The sequence below is a fragment of the Melospiza georgiana genome, chromosome 1, assembly GCF_028018845.1.
Source record: "Melospiza georgiana isolate bMelGeo1 chromosome 1, bMelGeo1.pri, whole genome shotgun sequence".
In the NCBI taxonomy this organism is placed as follows: Eukaryota; Metazoa; Chordata; class Aves; order Passeriformes; family Passerellidae; genus Melospiza; species Melospiza georgiana.
The window spans coordinates 120049993-120074303 of record NC_080430.1 but is presented as its reverse complement, the minus strand read 5'-3'; the positions used below and the strand labels follow the sequence as shown (position 1 = coordinate 120074303).

Here is a 24311-nt window from a genome sequence, read left to right as displayed (position 1 = left end):
AGGACTGGGGGAAGTATTGCATGTGGGAAATGATAGCACTGCACTACTGCCTACCTAAAAATAGGTCCTTTCCAGGACTAGGGACAAGTTTCACAGATAACAGGAACAGGCTTGCTTTTCCACACCCCCAAACCTACCCTGCAGTGAAAATGAGACGTGAAGAAAGAAAGGGTATAAGTAAAACAAAAGCAGTTAGAAAAAGGGGAGAGCATACCAGTTAGAAAAGTGGGAAAATCCCATTTCCTTTTGAAGAGCAAGGAAGCAAGTACTTTACTGTTTTAACACAACCCTCTGCTTTTCAAATGCACCCCTGACCCTTTCCCTGCTACTTTGTCATTGCAGCATCCCTCGGGAGCCTGTTTGTAAATCATGGCTCGATGTCTCCCCTACTAGCAGAGAAGTGGGAATGGTGAATCCTCCCCAGGTACCTGCATTTTGTGGAATAACAGGGATGTTTGATTCTGGAATGCAGGAGGTGGCACAGCAGGGGCAGTGCTAGGGGGCCTCCTAAGCATACCAGAATTTAAGGAAAAGGGAATTGCAGAGCTTTAACAACAGGAATTTTGACTGGATGACAGATTTGTGTTCTGCTCTGGACTTCACAGGCCATAGCACTCCAAAGCCCACTGCTGCAGCCCCAGCTCTGTTAGTAGGAAAGGAGAGTGATGTTCAGTAGAGAGGGATTTGTGTTTCACGGCACAGATCCAGCTCAGGCTTCCCAGCTGGCACCAGCTCATCACTTCACAGGGATACAGCCCTGTCCCAGTGTCAGGTTTCTCCCTAGCCTTGGCCTGCTTGACATAAGCCACTCTTGATGCTATTTCAGTATGCTCTCCATTGCTCAGCTGGCAGAGAAGAGGACTGCAGACATTTTTTTTCCAGGACAATGCTCAGGTCCATAGTTCAAAGGAGAGACTGATTTTAAGTTTGTACTCAGAACAAACTTTATACCACATCAGAGACCTGCTGAGACTCTGTCCCAGTTCCCCAGGATGGTCTAGGTTATGTTCTCATCCAACCCCATCTTGAGGGTCATTCTTTCAGGACAGAATAAATATGCAGTGCTTGAAGATAAAGGGTCAAATATTTCCATATTACAGCTAAAGAAAAATATTGTGTGGGGGGGCAGAAAAGTTTTCACACAGCAAGTTGCTACCAGAACCAGGAAAGTGTCTGTTTATCAGGTGGCTGGTGTTAGAGGTAACAAATATTCTTAGGGTATTTGGGGCTTTCTAAAATTCTTTTGTTTTCCTTTTATTTCCTTTTGCTATATTCCCTGCAAATGTTTTCAAGGCATATAGCAAAACCAGCATGACTCTTCATTCCTGAGAACCAATGCCTTTTTTTCCCTTTTGAAAGTCAGATAAGAAGAGAAAGTTTTCATTTTGGCCATTTTCCAGTCAAGTTCTTTCACCCACTCCTTTACATGAGATTTTTGTGAGCATAGGGGAGCACAGCAGTTGAGAGAGAGATGCAGGCATTTGCAAGGAAAACAACAGGAAAAGCCTTCAAGCCAGGCACTTTTAGCTATGATCAGAAATGCCATCCACTGTGACATTGTGTTCATTGTACCAAGCAGCAGTTTATTGCATTAATGTCCTTTTGAATTATCACTTCAGAAAGCATCTCAAGCACGCCGGCCCATGTGCACACACGTGGCATTGCATCACCCTCTCCCCACTCCAGGCTGTTCCCTGGGAGTCAGCCCTTCTGATTCTGGCAGAGTTTAGGGAATGCAAGGGAAGAAAGGGTGCATAGCAAATCCTTTCACCATAGCATAACTCAGATTTTGTGTGTCTTCTAAAAGGCCTTGACAGAGGTGGCAGCTTTGCAGTAAGATTTGTGTTTTGCCTGCTGACTGAGGATGCACATCTCTCACTGCACAGTTCTACCCTCTGCAGTCAGGATTGGGCAATATGAACTAATAGTTCATGGCAACAGACAGCACCATAATTGTCTGATACGATGATCTGGGTGGAAGACAAAGAGCTGGGGCTGGCTGTCTTCCTCTCCTTCCGAAATTCCCCCCCTGATGCAGCCAACAGAGCTTGTCATCAGCCTGGAGGGTGACCCCCCTGTGACCTCAGCCATCAGCACTGGGGGAGGCTGCCCCAGCACTGAATGTAAGGGAAGGTGTGCTGCTGGGAGCTGAACGTGCTCCTTTGTCCCACCACTGTGGTCACAAAGCTGGGAAAACAGGGCCCACCCCACATTCCCTGTCACTGCACCCTTTGGATCAGGAAAAGACAAGTGGGGGAGAGAACAGGCATATGCAGGACACAGGGAGGGCTGGGATGTGGTGGCAAAGCAGAGCACAGGATGAGTGCCAGAGCTGCTGTGCATTTCCACTGTCACAGCATTTAGAGCTGCACTGCTAATGGAGCCTGCAAACAAGGAGAGGTAGTGTAAAGACAGAGCCTCTGATGGATCTGCTTATTGCAAGTTTTGCTTCCTCATATCACTTGTGTTGTTTTTTTTATAATGCTGTGGGGTCAGCTCCCTTCATCTCTATCCTGTTGTAGATGTGCAGAAAATCTTACTTCAGATAATCCTCAGGTAAGAGGTGACAAGCTGGAGCAGTACCTGGCCTTGTTCTGATGCTTCTGATAATTCCAAAACCTGTAATGCAAACATGAGAGTGGTGATAATAGATTTATGTAAGAGTAGACTACAAATCACATCTCTTCCAGTTACCCACGTAGTATGGCCTTGGTGCTATTTCCATCCCTAATCAGTGCTATGAAGCACTTCACAACAAGCTGACAGCTTTGCAGCAGCACTGTTTTGTGCACAAAATTTGTATTCAAGGCGCCTTCTGGGCCTTGGTTCCCCATATCCCACAGTGATACAGCTGCTACTTGCCATCATGCTGCTGGGACTGGGGCTGCTGTGAGATCCTGCTGGGAGTTTCTCTCTGGACTGCATCTCTCATCTTTTGATAGCTCAGCTCCCGGGTAGAGGGCTGCACTGTTTTCAGAGGAAGCCTTAAGTCACTAGCTCTAATTACAGCTCAAAGGAGAGGGGATCTGGACAGGGGAGGAAGATTTCTACTCATCACTGAACTTCTTGTTGTACCCCTGACAGACACATTGAGGAACATCAGGAGTTATACCCAGAGCCTTTGTCCCATTCCACCCCAGCGTCCACAGCTGCCTTTGCCAGCCGAGGATGCCTCTGCCATCCCTGACCTTCATCAGAGATATTCACCAGGGACCTCATTTCTGCAGCCAAAATGGGGCAGGCATGGCTGTTGCTAACCTTTAGCATTCCAGAGAACATGGCAAGGAGCCTGACATGTGCTAGGGGGTCACAGAGTAACAGTTCACTGTCCCCTTCAGCTAGCAATGTCAGCAGGCAATCAGTAACACTGAAATCCCACTTAATCCAGAAGAGATTAATTAAGAATGGAAATAAAATAATTCACCCATGACAAAACTATTAATATCCATCCAAAATAGATTATATTAATGGAATACTTAAAAAACTATATAGGCTCTTATCCTTGTTTATCTTAATTGGCAAGACCTCTCACCCATCATCAGATGTTCAGGTGATATTCCTGAGAAGAGGCGATGCTTCCTCAGAAGCCTTCTCTGCATGTAACATCTCAGGTTGCATTCAGTGGGGTACTCCTGGTATGTCAGGTCTCACAACTAGTCCCTTGGGCTCCTGAATGTGTCCAGACAAGATGCTTATTCCCAGAACTGAAGCCATGCATTGTTCCCTTTCAGGGAAGTATTTCTCTTTAACAAGCCAGGTGTCATCCAGTCAGGCAGGAAAAAGGTGCCAACTCTCTCATCCTTTCTCTGGTGACTTGTTTACATGTTTCCATGTGAAATGTTTTTTATACCTGACCTCACAAGGTACATGGAGATGGAAATTGAAAAACAGAGCTTCTCAAGGAGCCAATGGGGAGAGCAGGAAACTCCACTTTTCTTCATCTTGGTGTTCTCAATTTTAGCCCTTCCCTCACTTTACAGCTTTCTTAGGGAAGCATGTCCAGCATGTGGGAGGCAGAAAGAGCCTCTGACCCAAGCCTGGTGTTTTCCCCACTCCTCCCTCCACCCCAAATGCTGTAGGAGCCATGCAGGAGGGCAGAAAAATGCTGAACCTTTTCTTTCCAGTTTAGGGAGCAAACTGTGCTGCCAGCTGGCTAATGGGTATCTCTGCAAGGTCTCTGTGTGAGGCCACTTTGTAAGACTGGCAAGAGAATGTTTGAGGGAAGTGGAAGATGCAAAGGGAAAAAGACACAAGGGGATAGGAAGGAGACTGTGTGCATGCACAGCTGTAAGTCCTAGGCTCTTGTCTGCATTGAACAGGTCCTTTAAAGGTGATTTCTCATGCCTAGCACAATGCCTCCACCTCCTCTGCTACTTTGCAGCACCACAGCATCCTGCTTCTCATCCTTGCCACATCAACCTTCATCTCCTTTATCCTCTCCCATGAAGGGGTGAACTGTCTGACCCTGTCCCTGAAAAGACGAGTCCCATCAACCAGGGAGCAGCCTCTGCTTGAGCAGGCAAGGACTGCTCCCCTTGCTTCTGTTCCCAGCACTAGCTTGAAGCAACACATCCCCTCCAAACCAAGGCTCACTAGGCTCATACACTTTGCTGTATTCTGGTTTTGCCCACCAGAATAATGACAGCAGGCAGGGCAGAGAAGACATGTTTACATTATTCCAGAAGAAAAAAAAAAAAGAGAGAGAAAGAAAATAGTGGCATTGAGATATCAAACCAGTGCTTTTCCCATGACAGCACTCAGGCTTAGCATTGGAGCCAAGGTATTGTTAGCTGGCCAGGTAATGCTAAAGGAATGAAATCATTCTTGTTTTTGCCAAGAAGAAAGACCATCCTGTCTCTTGAATAGGGAAGAAGTAGGAAGAATTCTATACCAAATTAGTGAAATTCTCAGGACTAGAAGAATTTGGGGTTTTAGCACAAAAATTTTTAGAATGTGAGAAGTGCTTTGTTCCCCCACAAGGAAAAGTTTCTTGGTCAACACAGCCTGAGGTGTGAGGTGTGGAGGAAAGTAGGTTGTCTGCTCCTTACTGTGTCAGGAGGGCCTGCAGCAAAATGCCTGGATATGAGGGAATAGCCACGCTGATTTAATCTTCAAAGCCAGTAAATGGAGCCTGGTTTTCTCTCATTTCCCCACCTACCTCTTTTATAAGTTTATCTCTCTTGGCAACTGAGTATATGTTTTTATTTTCTTTTTGTCTTAACCTGTCTTGCATTAAGTATGATTTCAGTGTAATTGGAGACTAATGACTTGTTCCTTGCCAAAGGATGTGGTAAAACTCCACGTAGACCTTGGGGCACCTTACCAGCACTCTGAGTTGCCAGCTTGTTCTCCATGATATCCAGAGCATTGTGAAGCAGATATCACAGCATTGTGTGCAAACATCCACAGCAATGTCCCGTCCTTCAGCTGCAGCCCCCATGCTCTCCCCTGGACAAGAGTCAGGCAAGGAGAAGTACGGAAGCATTTTAGAAATGTATTGCCCCTTCTCATTTCTAGCTCTTACATGTATTCACTCCCTTATTGGTCCACCAGCCTGATTTCCCAGCTCTGATTTCCAGCTTTCTTTAGGCATTTGGAGTGTTTGTTATGACCAAGGCTTTGTCTCAAACCATTCGTTTCGGCTGCAGCCCTCTCTATGGCTCAAGCAGGGCCCATCTCACTGGGTCCTGCTTTCAGAATTGCCAGACACCAATTGCAGCTGTTTTGGAATGCAGGACATGCTGCATTAGGCAAAATGGAGCAGCCTTGTTTGCTCAGAGAAATTCTGTTGGAACGACATGGAAATCCATGAGACTGCCCTTCTCTAACATCATTCTCCATCCCATCACTGCAGGAGGGGTAGCATCCCTGGGATCTCTGAGCTCATGGAAGCCCTCTATCCTGCCTGGCCTGGGCGTGCAGTGGATCATCTCTCTGGCTGCCAACTGCAGGAATAGGTGTGAGTCCAAGATGCCCGAGTAGAAAAAGGCAACACCTCCACCCCTGCAAACTCTTGTTTGCAATTACACCCTTCCTGTTGTTATACACCCACCACCCATTTGTACACACTCACCCCCATTCATTCACTTTGTGGTTTTCCTGGTTAATTCAGGGGAAAATAAAACACATTTGCAAGAGAGAAACTATTTGCAAGTCTTTTCTTATGAAGGATATGCTCCTTCCAGTTTATCACCCTAGCACTAGTCTGCACTAGCCTGAGGCAGTCTGGAAGAATTTGACCTCATCTTCACTACCCACCTTACTTGCACCTCCCAAAGTAAAGTGAGAAAGGACAAAAATGAAGAGAGATGGGACTGAATAACAGGTCTGAAGTGAGCTGTCTGTGGACATAGACAGTGGCTCTACCTCTCACCTACTGAATACACTCCCCACTTCACTCCTTGCTCCCACTCCATGCTTTTTTCTTCATTAGCTCAGCACAACCCTCCTCCTCCAGGCTGCAGTTTGGCAAACTTCTGCAAGAGGCTGAGCTGCCCTGGCCAGCAGGATAGAGCAGTCTGGGCTTCTCACACAAGGTCTGGTCCCCTCATTAGCACCATCTGAGCTGATTCATTTCACTGACCATTGGAAAATTACCCACTTTGTTGGATTGTCATGGTGACTCAGGTGCCTGGAGTGCCCACACACAACTATAGCTAGATCAAAGCAAGCTCTATACTTCAGAGCAGTGGAGAACAGGGGAGCAGAAGTGGGACCTCTTTACTTTGGACTAAAGAGCTGCCAGACTGGCTCATCCTCCTTTAAAACTTCATCCTCAACTTCCTTATTGTTATCCAGAACATAATTAATACCTTCAGTATCCCAGAAGACAATCCATTACTTGAAGGAGCACTCACAAGCAAGTTAAGCCAAAAGCCATCACTTATCACAGTAGTCAGGCAAAATCACTGCTGCCAGGAAGGTACAGTAGCAGTGCATGTTCAAATAGGGTTGTGGTAATTAACATCTGACTCCAACAGCTCCCAGCATTTTCTGTGGCAGCAGGTTGCATGAATCCCATCATGCTTCTAAGGAATGGGAAAAAATGCCATTCATGTTCTTTCCCAAGCTCCCTAACGTACAACACTGGTTAACTGTTTTGGTTTGGTTTTCATTGGCCTAATAAAACTAAGGCTGAATATGCAGAGCTTTTTTTCCAGTATCCTGGCTCTCTCTGGTACAAACCTGTTCATAAAAGCCTGAATGGACAACTGTCATGCCAGAACTCAAACATCAAACAAAGGCTACCATGGGAAAGAAGCTGGCAGCTCACTGACATCAAGTTATTATCAGTAGTGGATCAACACATTTGACTGCCACAAGGTAAGCAAAGGGCTCAGAAAAGCAGGCAGCAAGAGTCAACCAGAGGTCCTGAAGCTGAATCCAAAATGTCATAAATCGCCGTCTCTTCTTGGAAAAGCAAAATCTATTTTGCATGTGATTGATGAGTAAAAGCTGGAAAACAAGTTCTGTGACCTCGTGGCCTTTGTGGAGCATATCAAGTGACCAAGACCACACAGCCACCTCTGTGAAGGTGTGTGAAGCACCAATGTGATGCTCTGTAGGAATTCAGAGGCAAAGCCTGTTCAGACAGTTCAAAGAGCATCACCTCTGGCAGCTGAGCTGCAGGAAAAATTTATGGGGTAGAGACCAAGAGTACAGGGCAGGAACCAACGTGTGGACGTGAGTCAGGTGTGTTGTAACAGGAGAGGTACTGATGTGACAGTGGCGTGAGGGCTGCCTGGAAGATGGGGTGCTGGTGCTGGCTGCCGGCTGCCTTCAGAGATGCCCTTATCCCTCGGGGCAGATCAGCTCTGTGTCAGTCCCAGCCCTCTAGGCTCTGTCTGTCTGACCTGGGCTCCTTTCCGGAGGCAGGACCATGGGTGGAGTGAAGGCTGGTCTGCTACACAGCTATGGAGGCAGCAGATTCCTGCTCCTCCCACCAGCTGGGATTCCTCCTCCAGACACCAGGGGAACAGGCAGGCTCTGCTGGCCCAAATGGCTGCTGGGGGCAGGCAGACAACAAGGGCATGACACAATTGCCAGAATTTGGGAATTGGATGACATTATGATGTTTTTCCTGCTTTCCTTTGAGCATAGATATTGCAGCAGGTGACGCAATGGGACTTATTCTCAGCTTGCACTTTCAAAGTTTCTCCTCACAGTGAATCAATATCAGGTATGGAGCTTGGACACGGCTATTGGGATTTCCACTGTGCAACCTCTGCATTTTGATGGTGCTGGGCATCAGAAAGGGCGTCCCCCCTGTGTCCCTTTGGGAGATTATAGCACCACCCTCATGTGAGACCAGGAACAGCTGGGGGCCAGTGGCGCAATGGATAACGCGTCTGACTACGGATCAGAAGATTGTAGGTTCGACTCCTACCTGGCTCGTTCTTTTCAGTTTTACATTCTTTGTCGCCCTCCTAACCCCGGTCTTACCCTAGCTTCCCACACATCGCCTCTGTGCATAAGTGCAGGGAAAACGGCAAAACTTGAGTAATTAAAAACAAACCAAAACAATCTCAACAACCAAGCAGTTCGAAAGCTAGAGATGTGATTTTGTGTTCATTTACTTTGATACCCACACATCCTGCTCATTCTGCTTGGGAATTTTTGATTGGGTCAACTCCACCTCCAAACAGATTTATTTTTGAAAAGATAATTTATTACATGGAACTTTCCCAACCCCAATGGGAACTTTCAATATTTACATCTATTCCCAGCATCTTCCAGTTTTCCACTGTCACACTCCAGCCTGGCTGACCCTGGCAGATGCTCATTTATCCAACTCCTCCTGCTGAAACAGGGCAGAGGAATGTGCCAAGGAGATAAAAATAATGTCTAAGTGCCCAGGATGTGAGCTGGGAGAGCTGCTGATAGCTGGGTAACCCTGAAATCCCACTTAGATCAGGCGAAGACTACCTGAGGGAGTGTTCTTGTACTTAAGGTACAAAACAAAGTATGTGTTTACAATATTCAAAATACATACACTGACAAAGAGCTCCTCAATAAAGGAATAATAAAGTTTCAAGTACTAACAAAATCAGGAAAGTGCTCTCTTATTTCCAGTGCTTTCCTACCTTTGCAATCAGCAGAACATCTTCTCTATGCGTGTGCCACATATCTCAAACTGCATCCATCAGGAAGCACCTTGTTACGGAGGAACATTTTCACCAACTCTCCTTTGAAGTCCTTCAGGCAGACTGAAACTTTTTACCCTCATACTCCTATGAGATTTATTATGTTTTCCCTTTCTCCAGTAAAAGTGACAACTTTTGTTTGAAATACAAACAAACCTTTTCCTACAAGACAGGTCCTGAAAATTTCCTTTCTGTAGCAGCAGGTGTCCCCCCTGTACCCATCAGGCTATTTAAAATCCCCTCATCCCTTGACTGCCTGAAGTGCCCTACTCTGGTAACCAACCCAGTGTATCAGAGTGAAATGTTGTATGATTGGGGTTCTTATAATCTCTGGCATCTTCCATTATTAAGTGATAGAAATAATTGAATAGACTGTACACACAGAGCTCATTATAGGCCCTTGCTGGAGGCCAGATACAAAAATATTTATACACTTGCAGGTGACTGTCAGTATTAACTTGCACCTAAATAAGTATTTCACAAGTTACACTATTAAGCAAGCACTGAATAGTTTGCTACTGTAGTGAAAAGCATTTAGTACCTTTAGATCCATGAGCGTGTCCTAGAAGAATGGAAAGCTGAGCCAAACAGTCTCATGAATGTAACAGGCTGTAGCTCAAGAGACAGAATAGGTGCTTAGCATAAAGGAAGTTCTGAGACCAGGACATTTTGTCAGGATTTTTGGTTTTGTTCTTTTTCTTTCCTGGCTTTCATTATCCCTCAGGAGTATTACACTCTTACACAGAAATGCATGTCAATACTTTCTGAGTGGGTGGGAGAGAAAAAAATATCTTAGAGGTGGAGACAGAGGGAGAAAGGAGATGATCCCTTTTCTTGAAGAAAGTATGTGTGTGCTTTTATTTTGGAAGCGATCCTTTAGAAGTGAAAAGAGTTGCCACTGAATCAGTGAAAAGGAACAAAGGAGTTTAGAGATGTATATACAGGAAGGGGTGAAACTTGGGAAGAAAATAAATCTCTGGCCCTAAATAGAGTCTGTCCCACACCAGGGAACTGCACAGGGATGTGCTTTTGGACTGTGGATTCAGATTTGACTGCTAGTGAGTATGAAGTTGTGGGGATAACAGACAGCTAAGGAAATAGACGTGTTTCCTCAATTTGTGCTCACTGAGATGCCTCTGCTCCCTTAAAGGCAAGTTTTCATGCCTGGGTTCCTCATGGGACAGCTCCTGAGAGGGATACACTGCACCATGCTGGAGAAGAAGGGAAGAAAAGGTTGTTGTTGGTGTCTGTGTGCATGTCCACACACATGCACAAAAGCACACTAATTAATGAAGGGGTATCTGGGGCCAGGGATGTAAAGCACAAAGAGAAGCAGCGTGCAGGTCTGACTCTTCCTGAGCTTCACAAATCTGTTTCCCTGCTGATAATCTTGCTGGTACTATATTCCCACAGAGAGTGGGTCCTCCTTGCTCTCATATCTGAAATCTACCCCAGAGAAACACTCCCACTCAGAGAGAAGACTCACCCAGGCTTCTGTTGAAGGAGAAAACTTCACTTCCATTCTCCCCCTGCTATGCAGACAGATTTGGACACTTTCAGACACGTTTACTCTCTCCAAGCCAGGAGCTGCTGCCAAGCATGTTTTTCTGCACCCCACGTAGCACCTGCAATGGAAAAGAAGACTTGAAGGAAAAGGAACAATAGAATACAGGAGAGAAAAAAGCAGAGTATGAGTGCTGGCTTTCTTATTAACTATGTCCAAAGCAAGCCCATGTCTGTCTGCATTAACCCCCTTCTGTGTAAGGACCTCTATGACTCCTCTCCCTCTGCTCCACATTCTGCTGGAACATCTCATGTCACCCTTTTTGGCACATCCAAAGGACCAAACATCACATCTGTCACCCTAAGTCAAGAGACAGTGGAGGACTTTCACCCACTCCTATCAGCTGGGGTGCTCACAGCCCTGCTTTGTAAGGATTATCTGGCACCACAGAAAGCCCAATCAGGACAGATTGTTTGGCATCACATAAAGCAACATGCAACATGAGGAGAGACTGTCCAGAGTGGAACACAAAGGATCACCAGGGGAAAGAAGACCTAACAAAACTAGCTAAGACTGAACTAAGTTATTTTATTAATTATTTTTTGCTTCATATACAAGCATCCTAAATAGATATTATTAAACTGAGATGGAATCTCATTAAGTCATTCATATAAGTATCTCAGAGGTGGGTGCCATGACTCTTTTCAGCCAGACTCTTTTCAGCAGTGCCCAGCGACAGGACAAGGAGCAATGTCCATAAACTAAAATTCCAGCTCCATAAAGAGAAATTCCAGCTCAACATGAGGGAGAACTTCCTTACACTGAGGGTGGCAGAGCACTGGAACAGGCTATTGAGGGAGGTAATGGACTCTCCTTCTCTGGAGACATTCCTGTGGATGCATTCCTGTGTAAACTGCTCTAAGGTGACTCTACTTCAGCAAGGGGGGGGGTCTCCAGAGGTCCGTCCAATCCTAACAATTCTGTGGTTATGATAATATATTATTTATTAAATCTCATTAAATAATAATTAATAATAGTTTTAGCAAACATAATAATAACTAATATTTTTATGGAAAACAACAAAGCACTTCCAAAAGCATCGCAGCAAGACGTATATCAGTATTTACTGCAGGGCTGCTATGTCTTTGGAGTGTTTTCTCTTTTTTGCTTCCCCTCAGGAGAGAATAAAAAAAGGTGAATTGCTTGAATCACACGTGTTTGTAAACGGCTCTAGGAGCGCCTTCCTGAGCGGGAGTGAAGCCGTGCTCCGGTCTCAGAAAAGAAAATTTGCTGTCTCCTTCGAGCCGGAATCGAACCAGCGACCTAAGGATTCCCGTGGGGCGCGGCCTCTACAGTCCTCCGCTCTACCAGCTGAGCTATCGAAGGGACACGGCTGCAGCCCCCCAGCGGCCGCACAAGGCACCGCCCAGCCCCGCCCCGCGCACAGTTCTGCGCATGCTCCCGGCAGCCTCGGCCCTCACGGGGGCGAGAGGCGGGAAGGGCGTTCGGTGACTGGGCCGCGGCCGGAGCTGGGTGTAGGGGTCAGCTAGTGGCGTAATGGCGCCACGAACTCTCCACTTCTAACTGCGAATGTGGAGAGTGGAGGTTGGACTCTGCCTGGGCCGTGTGGTTTTTTGCATAGCCGTGCGTCGAGAAGCAAAAGCAGGGCCCTTCACAGAAACACACACACATCACTTCCAGGTGTTGGCAGCACTCATGAGCTACCACAGTTATTTATTCATATTCCTGTGAACCACTTCTTCTGGGACATGTGAATCCACACGCTGCTTTGTCCAGTTCTGTGGGATTCAGCACAGGACAGACATGGAGCGAGTCCAGAGGAGGGACACCCAAGTGATCAGAGGGTAGAAGCAACTCTCCTGCAAAGTCAGGCTGAGAGAATTTTGGTCGTTCAGCCTGGAGATGGCACCCAGGAGACCTCAGACCACCTTCCAGTACCTAAAGGGGTTCCAGCAGAGCTGGAAAGGACTTTTTCCATGGGCATGTAGTAACAGGACAAGGAGTAATGGCTTTGAACTGCAAGAGGGTGGGCTCAGAGTGGATAGAAGGAAAAATTTTTTTACAGCGGGTTTCATGAAAACACTGGAAGAGGTTGCCTGGAAAGGTGGCGAATGTCCCCTCCCTGAAAACATCCAAGGTCTGGGGCTCTCAGCAACCTGATTGAGCTGAAGATAGCTAGTGCCCCTGCTCATTGTGGAAGCAGGTAACCTTTAAAGGTCCCTTGCAACCCAAACCATTCCGTGATTTGATAACTGGCTACTCTGAAGCTATGGTGTGCTCTTCAGTCTAAACATTGGGAATGCCTTCTTTGCCTCTCGTGCTTGCAAGCTCTTCTTCATACACTGCATAGCCTTTATGTAAATGAAAAATGTTTGGGTTTTGTTGCAAAATCACACACTTTTCATGCAACTGCGCAACACGGATCTTCTTGCACTTCTGAAGACTAAGGGATAATTAGAATGTAAACAGCATTCCTGATCACAGCAGGGTTGCTTGCTGCCTCCAGAGACCTCCTGGTTGTTTTCTTTGATGTCACCTGTGGCAGTAACCGCAGAATGTCAGGCCAATGTGGAGTATACTGCTCTGCTCCTCTCCCAGGGCCAGGTTTCTCCCCCATGTAATGTAATGGTGTGTTAATTGGGGTAATTTGAAAAAAAAAAGAGAAAAATTTAAGCCTACAGTAGTGTTTTGCTTTGGAAAACACAGCACTACCAGGCAGACAAATGGGGTTAAATCACAGAATTTTAAGGGTTGGAAGGGACCTTACAGATCATTTGGTCCTTACCTGCCTGTCAGGGACAGGGACGCCTCTCACCAAGACACACTTGCCTTGTTCAGGCTTTATCAGGCGTTGCTCAAGGCCTGATCCTGATCCTGAACACTACCAGAGCTGGGAGCCCCACAGCCTCCCTGGGAAACCTACTGCAGTGCCTCACCAGCCTGACAGCAGAGAATTTCTTCCTGATCTCTAATCTAAATTTCCCCTCTCATTTTGTACCTGTTGCTTGTCCTGTCACTTCCGTTCCTGACGAAGTCAGGATGATGAGATCAGATAGAGAAAGAAAAGAGAACTCTAAGAAGCCACGATGATGAGATCAGAATGAAAACCATAGCCCCCTCAACGCGCGATCACGGCTAGGAAAAAAAACAATGCGAGCCAGGCAGGAGTCGAACCTACAATCTTCTGATCCGTAGTCAGACGCGTTATCCATTGCGCCACTGGCCCCACACGGACATGGGCTTTCCGCGCCGTTATCTAGAGTCGAGAGCAGGGGCGCCGGGCGTCCCCCGCACCTCCGGGCACCCCTCACGGCCCGGGGCCCGCCCCGCCCTTGTGGCAGGGGGAGCTCCCGGCGTTCCCGCCCTGCCCCGCGACCGGCCATCGGGCCCGCCCGAAGGCGCTGCGTGCTGCGCATGCGCGGGGCGGGCCGGCTGCGGTCTTGGTGCGCGGCGGCGGCGTGACTGGCAGGTCCCTTCGATAGCTCAGCTGGTAGAGCGGAGGACTGTAGCGGCTACGCCCCACGGGAATCCTTAGGTCGCTGGTTCGATTCCGGCTCGAAGGAGACGCAAAATTTTTTGTTTTCCCCCTTCCATCCTAAGATCCATCCTTAGCAATTGGCACTTTAGTCTTTTGCAGATACAGCTGCTTTTCTAGAAGAGTTCCAGCCGCATCGTAAACCGAGCCTGTGCGCTGTGTCTCACTCTCAGGAGCGACTGTTCCTGCGGAAGCAGAGAATGCTGGGCCTAATGCAGGACTGCCAACACTCCTGAATTTCCAAAGGAAAACGACATGTGTGCTCATACTCCAACGTGCCACAAAGCAAGTCAGTGCAGGAGGATACCGGCTGAGATCCCTTTGTCTCATCGCAGTTAATTAGGATGTTGAAATTCTGAAGGTCATTTTTCCAAGTCTCCTCTCTTCCAAATGTCTAGACACTGTTTTTACAGCATAAGGCTGTATCTGTACATGCTGCCACAAAATGAACACATTTTCTTATCCAGCCAAATGAAGTGTTCAAGTCTAGGCTGGACAGGACACATCCCTGCCCATGGCTGGGGGTTGGAACTGAATGATATTTAAGGCCCTTTCCTACCCAACCCATTCTAAGATTAGCATGTACTGACTCTCTCCTTTAGCTGAAAATTGTGTGTCATTACTGGGTCTATCTATTATAGGAGTCAGCTACCACACCTACAAGTTGTCTTGTCTTACTGCCTTCCCAACCTGGGATGGGTGAAACCGGCACAAAGGACTGAGCCCTCTTGTACAAAACCCTCTACCTATTCATCTCTCCAAATGAAAGGAGAAGCCAGATGTGATGAGGGAGCTGACTTCAGTTTGTGGAGGGAAGGAAGGGGGTTATGGTCATCTGCGGTCTTTCTCCCTGGTTCATAACAGCACACTCTTTTCTACAGGAAATTCTAACATAGGAAAAAATCAATAATTTTAACTGCACTCAGTTTAGCGTTCTTCTTCAATTCTTTTTAGTGATTTTATTCTACAAAGACTCAGAGATACAATTCTTTTTGACTGAAATCATATCGGTATTCATTCTTATACAAGGTAGGCAATCAAACTAAGTGACATGCAATTATGTTTGAAGTTTTTTGTATTAAGCATTGTGGCTTATCCCACAAACTTGTTGTGGACAGTAAAAGTGCACAATCTGCCTAAATGACTAGTTACATGGTGGTGCACCTAAATTGTCTATGCTGCCTCTTCTGTTTGGTGTTTTGAGTGAATCTGGGTATGTGATAATATCTAAGCACACAAAGGAACAGATCTCTGGGGATACATACAGCCAAAACAGCGGCCCCTTGTCCATTTTTCAAATGCTTGGGCTTTTGTGGTCACGGAGGCTGGATACCAACCTAGTGACAAATATTCCTGTCTTGTACCATGCCCAGATATTCTGGCACTCTGTGCTGGCTCTTGAACAGATGCAGAGTGTGCTGCTGGATGTCTCAGGGTGTCTGCTGCTGTCCTCAGCAGCACCATGGTTCCCCCCTCTGCACACACCTTTTGCTGGGGGAAATTGTTCCATATGGGCACTGATTCCAGTGAAACTACTGTGTTACATCAGTTTGTCGCACTGATGATTTCTTTTACAAGCATTCTGCATTAAGTAAAGAATTTAAAATGTGAGGCCATGGGTCTGTCTGCTTTGCATGGGTGGGCACATCTGCTGCAATCCAAGAGCTAGTTCCTCTTTGGGGAAAGCCTGAGCTGCCATTTGACACTTGCCAAGGAGCAAAGCCATAACTTGGGCCAGCTGTCTCAACAGCTTCTCTAGCTCTTACTGGAATGAAGTTGTTGGTGGTGTGGCAAGGTAAAGGGAGTGCTACAATTCATACATACAACTTTTATTAGTCAGAATGATTGACAGCCAAGGTAGATTTGAATACATGGGAAGTTTATATATAAATAAATGTTGCAAAACAGAGGAAAAAAATTGAGAATCTGTACATTTTGAGAAGATTTCTGGGTGTGCAACTGAACTGTACACAAAAGCAGATAATGCTAGCATGTGTTCATGTTAGGAACTTTTCTGAAAAGCAAACAAAGGAGTAAAATCACATTGAAGAGGTAAGTCCTGAAATCCTTTATCATTCTATCTTCACATGTCCTCAGAATACTGATCTTCACATCAATGAGAGACACAAATGCTCTGTTACTTTAAAAACTAAGTTACCCATTTGAAATTAAACCATGAGTTCAGACACTCAGATCTTTAAGCTGCAGGTCCTGGACAACTCCCTCAGAGGCTTGGTCACTGGTTTCTTCTAAGATTTTTTGCTAACTGACATGCTAACAAATGTGTTGTGGCTCTTCTGTACAGAACCCTGTGTCTGTAAAACATGCAGCAGCTTGTCCATCTTTGCTTCACACTGTGAGATCCAGCCATAAATCTTTCCCAAGAAAAGACTCTTATTTAGAAAGTGTAAATAAGAACCACATAACTTGTGGTACATCTCAAGACCATGGAGAAAATTTCCTTGGTTTTGGTGAACTTTGGGTCTGGCCCTATAGACCCATCAGAGATGTTGCATGTGAAAAAATTCCCCAATTTCTTTTGCTATTATGGGATTTACTTCTTCCTCCCTGGCTTTAGGCCTGCTCTGTAGCTGTTGTTGAAATCAAGGGTGCAATTCCCAATGACTTCCATGGGAAAAGTAGGATGGATTTCACATGGGAAAGGATTCCACGTATAAAACATAGCTTTACACCAGACTTTTCTCCCAGTGTCTCTTTCAGCTCTCTGCTGGAAATAGTCACTAGGTAACATTTAGACATTTTCACACTAAATTTCTCTACCAGACAGTGAAACTTAGCAAATTACTTCACCTGCAGATTTGTTATGTACTATGTGCTCTCCCTACTCCTTCATTGGGGATAACAATGTCCCCAGAGTGTTTGTCCTATGCTAGAACAAACACTCTGGAAAGGGGAGAAAGGCAAAAGAGGAGCGCCAGTCTCTGGGCTCTGCCCATCTCACAGCACCCCAGTGCTGTCTGATCCATCCCCCTGACGGAAGATGTACAGCACTCGGCTGCCACTGGAAAGACAAGCCTCTGGGGTCATGTCTCCTCAGTGGCAGGATGGTGGCATCTGCCCCCTCCCCTGGCACCGATGGGTTGGATGGGCACATCCTCAGTGGGCAGGTAGGATGGTGGTCTGGAATTACGTACACACGAGTGGTTTCCAAAACCATTGCAACTGAGGGCAAAGAGGAGCCTGTGGGTAGGAGGGAAATGAGTGCCTGTGCACTCTGGTCATGTCAGCATCTTCCCTCTTTTCTGAAGCAGAAAAACAGGGCCATTTGTGAAGGCAATGTGCATGTTGGCTGTCCCCAGTGCCTGCATCCAGAGAACAGATATGTAACTTGAACAGGAAGTAATGGTCTTGAAAATATCCTTGTGTTATGGAACTTTTAAAGAAACACTGAAAGTAGTATGTCTTGACTTTGGACTTACAGCTGGTTCTATAAAACACATTCTTTTCCCAATATATTTAGCTGAATGACATTTGATGTCAAAGGCGAGAATAGAAGGAAGATAATAATGTTTCACAACTGCAGGATCCACTTTCAAGCAAGGGAACAACAGTTTCAGCTTGTTATATATTCACATCTGTATAATTCAGTGGAACACTGTGACCCCCCTTTAGACCACAGCATGCAAAAATAGCAAATACACAAAACTGACAATGATTAATGTAAAATGATCAATAAGAAGAAATTCTACTGCCTCAGGCTTAAACTACTATGTCAAATCAGTGAAGTGCTAAGCTTAAGATTTAAGAGGTATTCCTTTAGCTCTTACAAATTAGTGGCCTAAGTTCTTCATGCTCCCTTTAGCCATGGCCACATGTATGTCCGCTCATTTGTGCAGTGGTGCACCTGAACACACACCTTATTCCTGCCTCTTTATTTAAAATCATGCCATGTGCTCTTAAAGCCCCTGTGCCTGGTGCAGAAGGGAGGTTTCAGTCTTACCCCAATGAGCTGCTGAGGAGGACGGTCACTCCTTTGCTGCTTGTTTCCCTGCCAAGTCCTTGGTGCTCCCACAGCCCCAGTGCCTGTGCTGGCGTGGTGGCTCCCAGCCCAGTGCCAGCAGGGCAGCAGGGCCCCGAGCCAAGGGCACGGCGCAGGGAGCCAGCTGGCAGAACGCTGTTGGCTGGGAACCAAAAGGAGGAGCTTTGCCACAGGCCCCTGGGAGGAGGAAAGAGGCTCTGGGACAGCCCAGGGTTTGTCTCATGGGTTCGCAGCTTTTGCTGGGGAAGACAACAGAGCCTATGTGTGCTTCTGGATGAGGCTCCTGGATTTGGAGTGACCTGCACTGTAACAACCATCAGAAAAATCTCCTAGCACTTTGTCTTGGTTCAGGATTTATAATTACCAGAGCTGGGTCCCAGCAAGCCACTCGCTGCCCTCAAAGAGCACTTCTTCTCTGGGAAGGACAGCGCCATCTGTCTTGCTAACAACTTTCTCTCTGAGACCTGCTACAGAGCACTTCTGGGGCTCCCTCACCGGAATGTTTCCCATCCAGCAAAACTGCTGCGTCCAGGGAAGGTTCCTGGGGCAGGGAGGTACAGCCAGGGTGTCCATAAAGGGACTCAGGACTGTGGCTGGGAGGTGAAACTACCGATGCAGGCAGGGAGAAGACCAGCTATCTCAAAGGGAATATTATTAGAGGGAAAGACAATTTGAAGCTGTGAGAGACCAGCATGCTCTGTACAGGCCATGGGTATCTCCATACACCGTGCAGGTATCGACCTGTTGGAAGTAGCATAGAGCAAGATTCTGCCTTGGTAGGAAATTACTCTCATGTTACTTTTTATTAGCTTAAAAACTATGAACACAGGCTGCAGGACTTATCTCATGTTTTTCTCACTGTGAGACTCAGTGAGAAGTCCAGCAGGTCCCTGGCCTGCCCTAGGACTCAGTGTGGTAGCTCCGGTGGCTGTCCCCAATCAGTTGTGTCTTCTCAGTGACGTTAGTCGGCTGAAGCGTAATAGGAGTTTCTCCATCTAAATTGGAGAGGAATACAAAGATTACTTTAAGAACCCTTCACTTGCTACCAAAGTCAGATTTCTTGTTAGCACCACAACATTTCATTTGCTTTTCTGGTTACGGCTTAATTTGGTTTCACAGACGGCTGTGTGGGTACCAACAAGGTGACATTGCTCACACCAAGCCTACAAATGTTCTTCCTCCTAGTCCTCATACAATGGCAGGTTTCTGGGTGTTGCTGCTGCTGTTAGACTGGACATTTGCTCTGCCTGGTGCTTTGCAGAGCTTGCAGGCTAAAGGTTCCTGCCTGTTCTAATAGCAAGTGCTTGTTCCTACAAATGGCAGAATATAATCAGAGCTGCTGTGAGTCAGCGAGCACTAACCTTGATAGTGTTTGTGAAAATGGGACAGAAATGAGTCTTGAAGAAGGCAGAGTTAACAGTAAAGAAGGAGGAGGGTTAAAAGGAAAAAATATGTGAGCAGTAATAATAATACACTTGAGAGGAGAGAAATCATATCTATCCTGAAAGCCAGCTAGTTAAATAAAAATGTTAAATTGAATTTGAAGTCTTATGTAATGTATATGCAATAGGACTCTAGGAATTACTATTTTAATGAATTTGGAACTGCCAAAACTTCATATTATCACTCTATAAATCCCTACTGCTGTGTACTTTCTCACTCCGTGCAATTTTGTGTTTGCTTTTCCAATATATCTATAAAATTCATTTGTTGTAGAGTGGAGGAAAGTAGAAGTGAAGTCTTTACAGAGTTCCTTGATGGCTACTGTGTTCCATCTGATAAAGAACAAGGTTTAGTAAGTGCAGTAAGCCAGCTTCTTCTGGGCCTTTTTCCAACCCACATGTTTTTTGGAGGGAGGGAAGTACTCAAGTCTCAGAGACTGACTTTTACAAGTTCAGCCATCTTAGTGAAATGTTTCATGTATGAAAACTTTGGACTGTCTATATCCTGATACTAACAGAGTCTTCACAGTAATCGAATACAAATTATTACTTTTTTTGCCAAATGACCAACTGTTCAGGGAAAAAAATCTCGTCTGACATTTCCTTCTGTTTACATGACAGTTGATGGGATGAATCATGGGCAAAAGATGTAATGTACAGGAGTAACTTAACCCAGAGCAGGAATCTAATTGCATGCCATACGGCTTCCACTCAGTGGGGGTAGAACAACTTTGACTCTGTCAAGGTGAGAGGCAAGAATGATTAAATGCCAAGCAGCTTCTCTGTATGGGCAATTCCATATTTAGACACAAGGTCAAAGACAGACGTGTTTCATAACTTCTAAAAGTATATGAGTAATTAATGCTTTGAGCTCAGCTCAGGCTCATATTAGTTTGGCAGTTCCAATCCATTTTTAAGCTGCTGTGTGTTTTCTAGATTTCTGAGCAGCATTCTCTCCCGCCCACTTCTGCCTCCAAGTTGTTCATTTTCGGGAAGATTGTTGATGGAGGGCAGAGATTAGCAGTTCATTTTGCTGTGATACCCAGGTGTGCAACAGGAGAGCAGGACCCACTGCAAATCTGTCGCGTTGCCTCCAGCCGATCTGCAGACAGCTCTTAGCTGACACCCTCACCAAGCATTTTGCTGCTTGCACCCTTCTAAGACTTATTATAGGGTTTTTTAGCAGAACAGGGACCCATAGAATAATAAACTGTACAAATATAGTCTGCTAATGGCAAGCTGCAGAATGGAGGTGAGGCAGAATTCACAGTTTAAACTGCCTTCTATAGATAGCTCCTGCTCACTGTTCGCCTACATTTGTATCATATGGAGTGTGGAGGAGACAATGAAGTGATAAAAACTTTTTGCTTCTGAGTTGGGAAAGTATTTTTTCTACTCAGGTTCTTTTATTCTTGTCCTTTTTTTTCTCTCCCAGAATTCATTTTCTGTAAAATAAAAGTTGGTCTAGAAATGCCTTGCTTTGTTCTTACAACGATAACCGAACAGGGGAGAACAGACCTGCCAAACTGCTTTGAGTGCATCATTACAGCCTGAAGTACAAAGGCAATCCAAATTCCAATGTCACCTCCTCCGGGAACACAAAAGTTAACAAAAATTTTACCATCAACTTCAGTGGAAGCAAAATCTGTCAACCTGCCCCATGTGTGTGGGAAAGTGTTGAAGTGTTGCACGTGTCTGTGCTGCAGGCAAGCGAGTGATACTTCCCTCTGCCAGTGCATTTTGACAGGTTACCTGTAACATCATGGCAGGATACCACAGATTACCTTATTTTGCACCTTTCTAATGTCATGTTTGATCTGAAACACCAAAAAATGTCATCTTTAAAATGTAATAGCCCAAACATAACATTTAAGTTTTGGTTTTCTGCTCTGTATTAGGTCAGAGTCTTCTGGTTCAAATCAATAATTATGAGGAGAAATCCTTGTAAGCTAAGTATGTGCCAGAGCTTGCAAGCCCCTAATTTCCTTTAGTTCTGATGGTCATCTTACCCCTGGAAATACATGCTGTAATACATGCTCTCAAGGGAGACCTTGAACTATCTGAGCACTAGATCTAGTGACATTTATTTGACTTAACCCTTCTTCTAGGGGAATATAAATGCCCCTAGAAATTCTCTTTTTCTGGAGAAATAGCAAATCAACAGAATTGAAGCCTTTGGCATGATTATGTTGATTTCAGTGGCAACTCACTTTGCTCTTACATTTTAGGGAATGGATCGCTGAACCTTTGGCCTCACACCTCTTTCTTTTTCAATAATAATTATGTTTTATGCTATGTTCGTTTGATGAATGAAATCAACCATGTAAAACCTTAATTTTGTTATTGAGAGTTGTGAGGAACTGAAAAATTATTATAGTCATGCCAGTTTGACATGGCAGTTTGACATTTTAGTTGAGGTCTAAATCTCAACTCCTTTGGGCAGTGCAGCCAGCAGCAGGGAGTTAGTTCCCACTGAGCACAACTGCTAAGGGCTCAGTCTCAGAGCTGTGTAGCATCAGGAATTTTGATGCTTTATCAATGATGCATTCCTCAGAAAACAATGGCTGATTAAAAAATATTTGGATAGTTTTAGTGGAGCCTTAGCTTGAAAACTCTACGTTTGACCTCAGTGAGAAGTTCTGGTTAGCAATACTGTAGATGCTGGGGACAGCAGGAAGCAGAGAAATTAATTACTGGCTGGAATGCTCATTCTGTGCTCAGAGGGCATGCAAAGAACTTGGATCCTAATAGAATCTCCTCTTCCAAAATTAAATCTGCTGCACAAGTGATTCTGAATTACACAGTTTGTTTCTGAATTACATGCAGGAACATTTCTATTATTTACCTAAAGGAAGGCATGAGTATTAATTTCTATGTCTTAACATTCAAAAAAGCACAGTCTTTGCTATTCTAAAAGTCAGCTGTGTCTTTCTGGCCAGTATTCCTGAAGTTGGGATGACAAAGGAAGAAGGAAGAGAGGAAGCACACTTTGATCTGGTTGTCATTCTTTTTATTTCCTAAATGCATAACCTGTTTTCCTTTCAGCTGCAGGAAAGATGCTCATGTTACTCTTTGTCATAAAGCTTTTATTTTATTCCTTATATGTTGATCTCTTTTAAAATAAAGAGAATTCTGCTTTACTGAGACTTGCTGGTTTTGATTAGGAGGAAAATGTAGCCAGACTGAAGAGGAGGGTAGGAAAGGTATAAAAATCTAGTTTCCTTCAGACCCTACCTATGTATTTAATACTGTCTTCCAAATACTTAAAACATGAAATTCCATATTATGTTATTTTTTCAGACTAGTACTTTGCTAAGCATTTAAAATTAATTTTTAATTTGGTCTCAGTGGGACTTGGTGGGAGTAAAGGGATGTCAAGGGGGCCTAAAATTAAAGCACACCAATATGTTCTGGTACCTGTGCCAGAAGGAAAGAGCACTGGGGAATTTTGTTCCGGATTTTTAGGGAGAATTAAAATGAATATAAACCAAATTAAAAATAAACAAATTAAGAAAACAGGCAGAAAATAAGCATTCTGATTCTTCAAAAGTCCATCCTTCTACTTTAGACTTGGCTTTGGTATCAGAGACTCATGGAGAACAAGACCCACTTTAGATTTGCACTGTTCGGGTGCCTAATGTAAAGTTTATTAGTTTTGTCTCAAGGTACTGTGGTTATAAAGTTTTCACAAGTAGTTTTTATTGCCTTTGCAGAGACTGATTAAGTATGATCAGTTTTTAAGCTGACTGTGTTTACCTTGATATGCCTCAAGGCAAAATCAGCTTAAAAACACCACCACACATTGGCATAGCGGTTATAAAAATAGCATTTGTTTCAACCACTACAAGTGTTTTGTTACATATTTATGGAAGGGTAAATTTGTGTGAAAAGTTGGGGGGAAAAAAATTCTTACTGCTATGGGAACATGACATTTGCAATCTGGCAGTGCTATTTTAAGCATAATAAACATAAGAATATAACAGTATAAGATCTTCTATAACAATGGAAGAGAAAATGAGTGAGCTGACTTAGGTCCTTCCTCATAAAAAACCCATAATCTTAATCATAGTTTATATACATTTGCAACTGAAAAGCGTCTTCAGTCCTTCCCTGGTACCTTGGGTTCTTATTGCTGGAGCACCTGTACATATCTATCCAGTTTGAGATGTTTCTGCTTCCCCTGAATGTGAAGACAAAACTGCCCCTCTTTGGCACACTGGGACAGGACTCTTTGTTCAGAGCATGCATCCCATACTAGTGCCAAATTAGGAAATCACCTCCATCATCCCCTGGCATAGCCAAAACCTGAACGTGCAGCTGGGGGAATGCAGCAAAGGCAAAAAAAAGAGGCTGACCTGCTGTGGAGGTCATTCTGCTGCCACAGGCCCATGTTCCTGGCTCCTAAATTCCCTGTTCCTCTTGCCCCTAAGTTAGCACTTGCCTGCTCCACCATGAAGCACACCAGAGAATTAAATGGGCCAGGAACTACAGACATTTTTGAGAGGATTAGTTTACACCTGGATTTTATCCAAGGCCTGAATAAGGTAGAATTGCTACTGCAGAGAAGCTTAGGGGCTGTATGGGAGAGGAACAGGATCATGGTACCTCCCATGCATGCTCTCCTGGGTTACTGTACAACCTTACTGTTGGAAACTTGGCATATTTT

General features: G+C 45.0%; 1 protein-coding gene and 4 non-coding genes across 5 annotated transcripts in view; 2 read left to right on the top strand and 3 right to left on the bottom strand.

Annotated features, from left to right (window-relative positions):
• The first annotated feature begins 8321 nt into the window (after window positions 1-8321).
• TRNAR-ACG (transfer RNA arginine (anticodon ACG)) lies at window positions 8322-8394 on the top strand. Its single transcript has one exon. It is a non-coding gene; the product is annotated as a tRNA-Arg (tRNA).
• Window positions 8395-11942: 3548 nt separating this feature from the next.
• On the bottom strand, window positions 11943-12033 carry TRNAY-GUA (transfer RNA tyrosine (anticodon GUA)). The gene is given in 2 exon segments: window positions 11943-11978; window positions 11997-12033. It is a non-coding gene; the product is annotated as a tRNA-Tyr (tRNA).
• A 1788-nt stretch (window positions 12034-13821) lies between these two features.
• On the bottom strand, window positions 13822-13894 carry TRNAR-ACG (transfer RNA arginine (anticodon ACG)). The gene has a single exon. It is a non-coding gene; the product is annotated as a tRNA-Arg (tRNA).
• Window positions 13895-14140: 246 nt separating this feature from the next.
• Window positions 14141-14231, top strand: TRNAY-GUA (transfer RNA tyrosine (anticodon GUA)). The gene is given in 2 exon segments: window positions 14141-14177; window positions 14196-14231. It is a non-coding gene; the product is annotated as a tRNA-Tyr (tRNA).
• A 4872-nt stretch (window positions 14232-19103) lies between these two features.
• The window catches only part of DNAJC5B (DnaJ heat shock protein family (Hsp40) member C5 beta), a 31961-nt gene continuing 26753 nt past the window's right edge, over window positions 19104-24311 (bottom strand). Inside the window, exon 4 of the mRNA XM_058034954.1 lies at window positions 19104-19198. Coding sequence (XP_057890937.1) covers window positions 19104-19198 — 95 coding nt within the window. The remainder of the gene's footprint in view (window positions 19199-24311) is intronic.